Raw genomic sequence first — 11,315 nt, 5'->3', positions numbered from 1 at the left:
GTGATAAGTAGCTGATTCTGAACAAAAGTTGAACGTGTTCTAGCGCATATTTAGTCAATGAAATGTAAACACAACAGTACATATTTGACCACTTATTTTTTGACATGTTAGGGGAAGCTGAGCTTCCCTTGCAGTCAATCGCCACTGTTGTTCAGGCTTTCTACCCCCTAGTAGGGAGGAAAAATAAACAAGGTTACACATTACAAGCAAATGTGGTCCAAATCTGTAACTGTTTTGCTCTCATGTGACAAAGAAGATGTTTTCAGAGTAGTGTGGACACAGAAATCTGATTTTTTATTTTTTTTTCCATTCAGACGTGAGCCACATATTATACATAAAAAAATAAATAAGTAGAAAAATAAACATTTTACTTATGAGGTGAATGTTTCTCCACTTCTGTTGCTAAAATGTTACAGTTGGTACACACATTGGTACCTCCCATCTCTAACCCTAATCAAATAAAGGATTATTATAGCCTCAGCAGTGTATAGCAAATTAGTGGAACTTAAGAGTCATGAAGTCTGACCATATTCAATCTAAACCACAGAAGTCTGTCTCTGTGCAACTAGCCAAAGAACTCTGGACTCCAGGCCCTGTGCTGTGAAGGCCACTCCCAAAATCCATTCACAGCACATCTCTGACCTGACAGTCCAAACTACATAAGGAGCAAAGGGATCTGTAATGCTCACTCAAGGGCGGATTGTCGACGGGGTCCGCTCATAATTCCGACATCCCATTGTTCCGAAATCTCAATGTTTCGACATCCCATTGTTCTGACCATATTAAACCCATTGTTTACGAAGTCCTGTTGTTCCAAAATCTCATTTTTCATTGTTACAAAACAACTGTTTCATGGTTAAGGTCTGGTTAGGTTTAGGCACAAGAACTACTTGGTTAAGGTTAGGAAAAGATCATGGTTTGGGTTAAAATTATAACTTTCAACATCATTTCTACTCCCTCAAAACAGGGCGACCGTTGTCGTCATGGCAACAGTAAACAACACGACAACACGGTCTCTTGCTGCTTTCCCTTGCTGCTTGCTTTTTCCACTTTTTGCATTGCAACATTGAGATTTCAGAACAATGGGTAATTTTCGGAATAATGGGATGTCGAAATAATGGGATGTTTGAATAATGGGATGTCGGAATTATGACATGGCACCATTGTTGACAACCTGTTCCTACTGAGCATTCTGCTCCATGCCCATACCAGCTGATGACTGTATGTCAATATCCTAATGCACGTCTCTTTCATAATTCATGGCATTCGACGATATCACACAGCTCAGACTTTCATTCAGTGTTTTCAGCACTCTGCTCAAGGAGCCCAGGAACATTAATGTGAGGTCACATCAATACTGCACAAAGGAACAATCACCACATGTTGCTTTCTAACTACACAGGCATTCACGAATACACACATGCTAATAAATTTAAGCAAATTAAAAATCCAGTATTATTCAGGTACTACTTGGAATGCAACCTTTAAAAAGCTGATACTAATATCAAAATAAGATATGTCTCGCAGTTTATCATTCCACTTCATAAACATCCAACATCAAAAAGCAGAGACACAGAAACTTTAACCTGTGCAGCAACTAATGATTATTTGAAGAATTGAAGAATTGTTTGTCTATTAAATGACAGGGAGCAGGGAAATTTGCTCACTAAAGTTCCCTTAAAAATGACGATCAATCATCCATCCATCCATTTTCTAACCGTTTATCCTCTTGAGGGTCGTGGGGGGGCTGGAGCCTATCCCAGCTGACATCGAGCGAGAGGCGGGGTACACTCTGGACAGGTCGCCAGACTATCACAGGGTTGACACATAGAGACAGACAACTATTCACGCTCACATTCACACCTACGGACAATTTAGAGTCACCAATTAACCTATCCCCAACCTGCATGTCTTTGGACTGTGGGAGGAAGCCGGAGTACCCGGAGAAAACCCACGCTGACACGGGGAGAACATTCAAACTCCGCACAGAAGGGCTCCCGCACCCGGGATCGTACCAGGAACACAATCAATCAATAAATCATCAAAATGGTTGCTGATATATTTTCTATTCATTAACTAATCAATTGCTCTTTTAGCTCAAATATAGTACAGGAACATTCCACCCACACTGTGTAAAATCCCCTGCTAGAGGTTGATCGACGTCACTGCACGCCACTCCTACTCTGCTTGAGAGACGTTGTGTGTGCGTACGCAACTCGTGCAATCAAAACTATTCGATTGAGTAAACAGCTCATCACCCTCACTCAGCTTCTCAGTTCTGCAATGATTGTTTTTTTCTCTGTTGCAACAGTGTGCATTGGTGACAATGTAATCATAGATGTTATAGTTCATGGTGCGAGGTTATTGATGATAATACCACAGTGTAGATGCTTATGATAATTAGCATGCTAATAGCTTACCTTATGAGGTGCTTATCTGGGGAAATGAGTAGATTTAATCCAGTCTATATGCTACTAATTGTTATCTTCAAGCTGCTGCGTGTTCATTTAATTACTTGTACTTTTAAGTTGCATCACTGTTGTACTATGAATAGTGTAATCCCTAACTCAGTGGCGGACCGAAGCAGCTCCGACACTCTGGCCCGGTCACGTGACCTACAGTACATCTTGTGGAAGCGAGTGCCATATTACATATAATTACAGTCGTTTGCTGTTAAACTGACAGACAGACAGATGGACAGCAAGAGAGAGAGAGAGTGTGAGAGAGAGAGAGAGAGAGAGAGAGAGAGAGAGGAGAGAGAGAGAGAGAGAGAGAGAGAGAGCGCTAGATAGCTAGATAGATAGATAGATAGATAGCATCTCTCTAGAAACTAAAATTACTGCCTCACAGTTGTATGCCTTCTCCCCGTGCTGTGACCTTGTCGTGGTGGAGTAGGCTTGCGTGGTTCTATGATCCTGAGAGCTATGCTGGAGGGAGCCTAGGGCCCCTGGCAGGTTCAGCCATACCAGACTGGTCTTGGGTGAGGAACGAAAGGCAGCACCTGGTCCTCCAGGTTGGGGGTTGGGAGTGGCGCTAACAACACCACCCCGTAAAAAAACCTACTGTTACAGAAACTACAATGAGCAATCCTATTGACATCAGGCGCACAGTAGACCCCGGCCACCCAAACTCTTTGGGTGGCAGTATGACCACTTCTGATGAAATCGTCAAGTCCTGCATGATGGGTCTGTCATCCTCCATTCTGGCCACGTGAACACCCACACACATGGTGTAGCTATCTTAATCTCCAAGGAGAAGGCCAAAACCTTGCTGGAGTGGGAACCAGTAAGTGAAGCCGGAGCATCACCAAGGAGATTACGTACGGACGCCTGAGATGGCTAGGACATGTGTTGAGGATGGAGCAGGACTGCACCACAAAAGTTGCCTTAAGATGGACACCACCAGGCAAAAGAAAACCTGGGAGGCCCAAAACCCCCTGGTGCAGAACTGTGACACAAGAGCTGGAACAGATGAACCTGTCATGGGGAGAGGCACAACATGCTGCCAGGGACCGAATGCAATGGAGAGTGCTCACTGAAGCCTTATGTCCCATAGGGGACGAAGAGGAGTAAGTAAGTAAGTTACAGTAGGTGTATGCCCCCATGCAAAAGTCAAGTGTTAGTTATACTTTACATCCATATCTGTGGAAACATGAATGCTTCACACAGATCTTTCGCCCAGCAGCACCGAAGACCTATACAATCAGCACAATTTCAAGATTAGTGTCACCAGTTCAGCATCTGACCTGTCTCCCCTTCTGTTCCTGAGTGACATACATTTTGGGGCCAGAAAAGTGTTTATGCAGAACATTATGATGTCACACCGAAGCTGACCTCTGACCTTTTAGAATAAAATTGTCATCACTTCATTGTTTTATCATATTTGATTTTTTTATTTGTGAAAGTTTGTCAAAATAAGTACATGAATTGAGTTTTAGCCAAAAACATGTTTTGTGAGGTCACAGTGACCTTGACCTTTTACCACCAAATTCAAATCAGTAAATCACTGAGTCCAAGAGCAAATTTGTGTCAAATTTAAGGAGATTACCTTAAGGCATCCTTGAAACATCACCTTCAGAAGAATGAGATGGATGCAAGGTCACAGTGACCTTTGACATTCAACCACCAAATTCTAATCAGTCCATCGCTAGTCCAAGTGGATGTTTGTGCCAAATTTGAAGAAATTCCATCAAGGTCTTCTTGAGATATTGTGTTAACGAGAATGACAAGGATGCAAGGTCACAGTGTCACAGTTCTGCAATCCTGGTCACCTGTTTTTTTCAGTCACTTAGCCTCAGCCTGTAATTTTCAACTTATCCCACCTCTCTGGCTCTCTGCAGTTAGGTTCAAACACCACCTGTTACACACAATGATTTAGACTTTCCACCACCAAAGTCTAATCAGTTCATCCTTGACTCCAAGGGGATAGTTGTGCCAAATTAAAAAAAAAATGAAAATCCGTTCTTGAAATATTGTGTTCACACAAATGGGACAGATGGATGATCTGAAAACATAATTAAAGTAGTAGCCAATATCAGCACCTAATTTCTTCAGTTGAACCTGGAGTCAGCATGTGTAATTGCATTACACAGTGGCTAAGCTTCATTTGGGCTGCCTGGTCAGAATGTGGGCTGTGGTTGGTGGGTTGGTTGGTAGGTTGGTTGGTGGGTTGGTGGGTTGGATGGATGGATGGATGGATGGATGGATGGATGGATGGATCTCTCTGCATGGAGAGACACCACCACACGTGAGAGAAACTACAGTTACTGCCTCGCAGTTGTATGCCTCCATGCAAAAGTCAAGTTGTAGTTTTACTTTACATCCATATCTGTGAAAACATGAATGCTTCACACACATCTTCCCCCCGGCAGCACAGAAGATCTATACAATCAGCAAGATTAGATTACTGAAGCTGTGTCACGTCTGGATTACTGCAATTCTCTTTTCATGTGTCTCAGTAAAAGTAGTAGATCGCCTTCAACTGGTGCAGAATGCCGCTGCCAGGCTGTTTACCAAATCATCCAAAAACTGCCATATTACCCCTGTCCTGGCCTCCCTACACTGGCTTCCTGTCAGCTTTAGGATCAGGTTCAAAGTCCTTGTTTTAACATATAGAGCCCTCCATGGTCAGGCACCTGAGTATCTGTCTGACTTGCTTCATGTATACGCTCCTAGTAGGACACTTAGGTCGGCCGATCAAGGCCTGTTGGCAGTTCCTCGCACTAGGCTCAGAACTAGAGGTGACCGGGCCTTTGATTCCATTGCGCCCAGATTGCGGAATGCCCTCCCACATAATTTGAGAGCCGCAGCATCTGTTTAAGTTTTTAAGAAGCACCTTAAAACTTACCTGTATAGGCAGGCATTCTCCAACTTGTCTTAAGTGATTTAGTTTTGCAACAACTGCTGCTGTTTCATTTTGTGTCTCTGTATGTTTGTATGTATGTATTCTTGGTTTGTGTTTTAATCCTGTGAAGCACTTTGTGAGTTCCCTCTGTGAGAAGTGCTATACAAATAAATTTTACTTACTTACTTACTCTGATCTTTTAGAAAAAATTGTCATCACTTCTGTTTTATTCATGTGTGATAATGTTAGCCGCGATACTAGCCATTTCATTGTTATGAAACCATTTATTTGAAAAATACATCACAGTATGAAGTGACCTCTAGGATAATCTCAGACTCATGAAACTTTACAGCCACAAACTAGAGACCTCGAGCATTTAGAAGATTGTTGGTTTCGTAGGTATTAGGAGAGTAACGATCCATCGATCTGGATCGACATATCAATTTAATGATCAATGATCACATATCGTGCAAAGTGAAAACATCGATCCATATCGTCATCTTTAGCACAGGCTTTTATTTTGAAAGTCAGTGTCACCGTCAAACAGCGGCAAGCAGATGGCAAGCAGCCAAGAGAAAGATGATGAGGATAACATTATTCACTTGGGAATAAATCACCAGAGTGGAAATATTTTGGATTTTAGAAAAAATACAGGACAACATAAAGAGCACATATCATATGTAAACAATGACGTTACGAGATAAAACACGACGTTCCTGCTTGGACGAGCATGTCACTCTGCTAACTTCTTGCTTTAGGAACATTAGCTGCTCTGTTTTAACAATTTTCGGCTGAAAAACTGTGCATGCAGGCTGAAATTAAACCGTGCTGTTCTATCAGGATGGTTTAGTGACTTAAACCAATGGTGAGTAAGAAATATAATAACGTTACATGGAATCTGTTAAGCTATGAGTAGGAGAAAAAAAGTCTGCTAGACGTTAGGCTAATTTATGCGGTGTAAACATGCTTAAGATAATGATGAGGGATTAGCATAAAACAATTGTTTTTTCCATGAACCTTGGCAGTTACTACTGAGCTGAATGTGATACTTTTATTAAATAATCTTGTTGTTAAACTGTGTTTTATGGCTGTTTGGAGAATTTTTCCTTTAGGGCTTTAAGCCAGATAGACCTGAAGTTTAATGAAAAGGTGATGGTTTGGGTTAAAATGAAAAGATTTCTTTCAGAAAGGTCTCTCTGACAGAAAGCCCTGAAGGTTAACTTCTCCCATTTGTTGATTATTTGTGTTAGTTGAGTCAGTTTAAAGTGAAAATTTACTGCACTTATTATTTATGTGTTTTATGGCCAAAAGTAAAAAAGAAAGGGGTGGCAGCATCTTCTGTAACAGACTGTATTAAATGGGCATTTAATATTGTCCAATATCGATCGCAGACCACTGAATCATATTGAAATTAAATCGAATCGTGTCAAACGTTATTTCGGAAAATACAGTATCGTTGTCCAAAGAATCAATATAATATTGTAATACTGTATCATGACGAAACTGGTGATTTACACCCCTAATAGGTATATTATTGCCCCCCTGAAAAAACACCCAATAATACCAGCATATCCCACGTCTTAATCCAAAAATGCTACATTAGGAATAAAGCCTAATTTGAAATATCTAAATGGATTTGCTGTTTACATTACGAGTATCAAATTCAGAATATTGTCATATTTGGAATAACAGAAGAATATGAATGTGCATGTAAACATACCCAATGACAGCTTTTTCCAGTTGGAGAAAGAATCTAAGACTTTTGTAAGGACTTTTTGAAAAACAAGAAATATTTGTTCATAGTTCAACATGGAGGATTTAAACATGACAGTAACACACTATAGTCAGGGTTCTGCATACACAGCCAGCTTCCACATACTCATACTTGAACATAAGATGCCAACCTCATGACAATAAAAAGAGGAGCTGCCTTGTTCTTTGTTGTATAGCAATATGTGTCTTTGTACTGCCTTAGAGCAATTATAAAAGTGTAGATAGCGACAGATGTTCTCACCTAGCCTCCCTCTGAAACAAGAATCCGCTTTAGATTGATTTCACAATCTCTAATCTGGTGAGATTATAAACTCTGTCCAATAAAGCAACACCCACTGCAATGCAATAACCACAATGAAGGAATGGACATATTTACCCAGGACATTTCCCGCAGGCACCTCCTGCAGCTCCTCCAGCTCTCTGCCCATCAGCAGGTAGAGACTTTCCACAGAACAACAGGACAGATGAGGCACCTCAGACACACAGTCTGAAGCACTGCAACCTCCTGGCAGCTGACAGAGATGAGAGAAGGAGTGAGCATGAGGAGCAAAGAGGCTGAAATAAAGCATTTGCAATTATAGGGTTTTTGGGATTACAACGCATGCACAGCTTGGTTCACATTTCATTGCCTATTCAGTTAGGATCTAAAAACCAAATTAAATGTTATGACTTGTCTAATGTCAGTGCAGCTGCAAGGGGAGAAGCCGCTGAGATGATTGTTTGTTTTTCCTGTGTGAGCTTTGCTAACATAGCTACTCTTCTTTGTGTTGAGCATTTTGGAAATATTTGGGGACTCACGAGCCTTTGAGCTGTTATTAGAAGAAGTTTTGTGGGCTATTGTGTAATTCAGCATTTTGTGGTAATTCCTGTTTAGGAAAAACTTGGTAGCTCCAAGTTTGTGCAGGCTGAGCATTTTGAATGTTGCTACTTTGTTTAGCTTTTGGCCAAGATAGTTGGACACTTACATATTAGACATCCAAGATGGCGCTGGGGGTCGGCAGCCTGTTGCAGCAGCTCTGACTATTTGCCCTCTTTTTGCTTCTTTTTCGTATCTTTAACTTTGTGTTTTAATAGTTTTTTTTTTTGCTCATTTATATTGCATTGCTGCAGCGTTCTAGTTGTAGTATTACTGGGGAGTAATTTGTTTCTTCTTCACATAGTTTCCTTTAATGTTAACTATGTTTTTCACATTTTCACAATTTTAATTTTTTTTACTGCTTTTCTAACAAGCCATGGATCAATAAAGACATTAAAGGCCCTCTTAACAGAAAGAAGAGGCCGTTCATGCCCAAGGATCACGAGGAACTCAGGGCTGTTCAGAAGGAGCTGAAGAGGAGACTGAGGGAGGCCATAAACAGCTACAAGGAGAAGATTGCGGCCAAGATGGGACAGAACAACACATAAGAGTTGTGAAATGAGATGAGGATGATGACAGGCTGTGGGAAAGCCACACCTGGAGTCAAAAGGTGGCCCAGAATTTGCAACAGAGCTAAACCTATTCTTCAATAGGTTTGAAACACCCCCTGTGAGTTCTGTCTGTGGATCTGAGACCCCACCCACCATCACTCTACCCATTCACACCTCTGCTGTAGACTCTGCTCCCCTCCCCAGTAGCGACCTGTCTCCCTCCCCTCCCCCTGCTCATCGACAGCTTCAGCTGACAGTCCCCCCTCACCCCACAGGCCCCCCCTCACTCCGCCGGTGGCGCTAACGTCACATGTCATGAAGACATTTGAGAGGCTTGTTCTCCAGCACCTGAGGCCACTGCTCTCTGCCTTCCTGGACCCCCTGCAGTTTGCTTACCAGCAGCACATTGGTGTGGAGGATGCCATCATCTTCCTCACTCACAAGGCCCTGTCTCACTTGGAGAGTGCTGGAAGCACTGTGAGAGTCATGTTCTTTGACTTCTCCAGTGCCTTCAACAGCATTCAACCCAGCCTCCTGAGAGACAAGCTGCTGGATATGCAACTTTACCCGGACATCACTGCCTGGACTTTGGATTACCTCATGGGCCGGCCGCAGTACATCAGGGTGGATGGCTGCATATCTGAGGTGGTGTCTGGTAACACTGGGGTGCCCCAAGGAACTGTTCTGGCACCATTCTTCTTCACCCTCTACATCTCTGATTTCCGGTTCAATTCTGGTTCCTGCCACCTCCAAAAGTTTTCCGACGACTCCTCTATAGTCGGACGCATCAGCAATGATGACGAGGAGGAGTACAGAGGACTGATTGAGAGCTCTGTCGCGTAAAGCAACCGAAACCACCTTCAACTCAACATCAGTAAGACTAAGGAGGTGGTGGTGGACTACTGGAGGAACCGGAGGCAACCTGCCCCAGTCACCATCCAGGGCGAGGAGGTGGAGATGGTGGACTCATACAAGTACCTTGGGGTCCACATCAACAATAAACTGGACTGGACTCATAACACAGATGCCCTCTATAGGACAGGACAGAGCAGGATGTTCTTTCTGAGGAGACTCATATCGTTTGGCATCTGTAGTGGGCTCCTCAAGACCTTCTACCAGTCTATGGTTGCCAGTGCACTCTTCTTTGCTGTAGTGTGCTGGTGGGGTGGAGTTCAGACTGGTGAGGTCAACAAGCTTGTGAGGAAAGCCCGCTCTGTGGTGGGACTGGACCTGGACAGTCTGGAAACAGTGGCTGAGAGGAGGGTGAAGGACAAAATCTGTGCAATCCTGGACAATCCTTCTCACCCTCTGCACGACGAGCTGTGGCTGATGGGCAGCTCATTCAGCCAGCGGGTTATCCCACCCAGGAGCAGAACTGAATGATTCAGACGCTCTTTTGTGCCCACCACCATCAGACTGTACAACAGCGGTTTGGCTTAGCTACATCTAGTTCTGAACTGACTTATTTTACATCCGTCCAATATGACACTTTATCTGCCACCTGACACTTTATTTCATTCAGCACTTTGTCTGCCATTTTTTAGTCACTTTATTCATCTGATGTAGCAATTTTATTAATGTAGCAATTTTATTTTATCTTTATTTATCTATTATTATTTTTAATTTTTACATTTTATTTTTTCTCTTTAATCTTATTCTATTTAATGTCCTTTGATTTTGTCTTGTGCTGCTGTGGTACTTGAATTTCCCCCCTGGGGGATCAATAAAGTATATCTTATCTTATTTTATCTTATCTTACACACTGGGACTCATCCTGAACTTATTACAATTAAAACTTGCCAGACCACTCCTCTCCAGCACACCAAACTTTATTCAACCAAAGTTTTCAGCTTACTTAGCCCTTCATCACGTGTGTTAGTGACAGTTGTTTCTGTTTGCAGATATTCAGGGTTTTCAAAGACGACATTGTGCCCAAGAATATCAAGCCTCTATCTGTTTACATTTTGGCAACTTGGTACCAATTAATAGTATGTTGAATTAGCCATTAGAAGTTCCTGTTTGCAATTTACAGATGGGTGTAAGTAGGGATGCACTGCATTGGATTTTTAGCCAATATGCCAATATATAACAACCTATTTTACCGATAACCCATACTGATATCGATACATCCACTTTTTCTCCACCTAATTTTAGTGATCATCAAGTCGCTTCTGTAGTAGAATAAACATATTGTTGGGACCTGACCTCGTAAAGGATCTCCAATAAATAGGAGGTATCAAAATGGCTGTCAGAATAATTAATAATTATCAATAATAATTATAAATTACGTTAAATAATGTAACTTAATCTAAATTAAATCACCTTGTGGGACACCATTCCTAAAAAGGGAAAAATGATAACCAGCTAATGATATCAGTCTCATTAAATACACTAAACTTTTAATTTGAAACTTTGATTAATAGTTAAATCAATAACTATAACCAAAGAGGATGACAATTTATTTACTCTTGTGCAACATTAAAGGACAACTAAGGTATTTTTCAACCTCGGCTCAATTTCCCCATGTGTATGTGCGTATGATTCATGGGTACCACTCGTTCTAAAATTGGTTCAGTATTGAGGCGCGAAACGAGCTAAAACGGTAATGGGGGCAAATGCGTCCAGTATAAAAGTGCTTTTTTTCGACACTGACCGGTTCAGATCGCCAGTGCTATCTCTGTAGATAGCATATTGTAGCGGCCCTGGGGCAGTGGTGAGTGTGAATGAGTGGAGTCAGCTGTCAGTCAGTGTTGGAGCAGAGAGGGGGAGGGCGTCCCCGCTCGGTACTGTAA

At 42.0% G+C, this 11,315-nt stretch overlaps 1 protein-coding gene across 1 annotated transcript in view; it reads right to left on the bottom strand.

Annotated features, from left to right (window-relative positions):
• Window positions 1-11,315, bottom strand: part of efl1 (elongation factor like GTPase 1) — a 275,829-nt gene that overhangs the window by 170,684 nt on the left and 93,830 nt on the right. Inside the window, exon 14 of the mRNA XM_050041090.1 lies at window positions 7,493-7,628. Within this exon, the coding sequence (XP_049897047.1) occupies window positions 7,493-7,628 (136 nt within the window). The remainder of the gene's footprint in view (window positions 1-7,492; window positions 7,629-11,315) is intronic.

This window comes from Epinephelus moara, chromosome 1 (assembly GCF_006386435.1).
Source record: "Epinephelus moara isolate mb chromosome 1, YSFRI_EMoa_1.0, whole genome shotgun sequence".
Lineage (NCBI taxonomy): Eukaryota > Metazoa > Chordata > Actinopteri > Perciformes > Serranidae > Epinephelus > Epinephelus moara.
The sequence above is the reverse complement of the archived record's forward strand: the minus strand, read 5'-3'. Positions and strand labels throughout refer to the sequence as shown.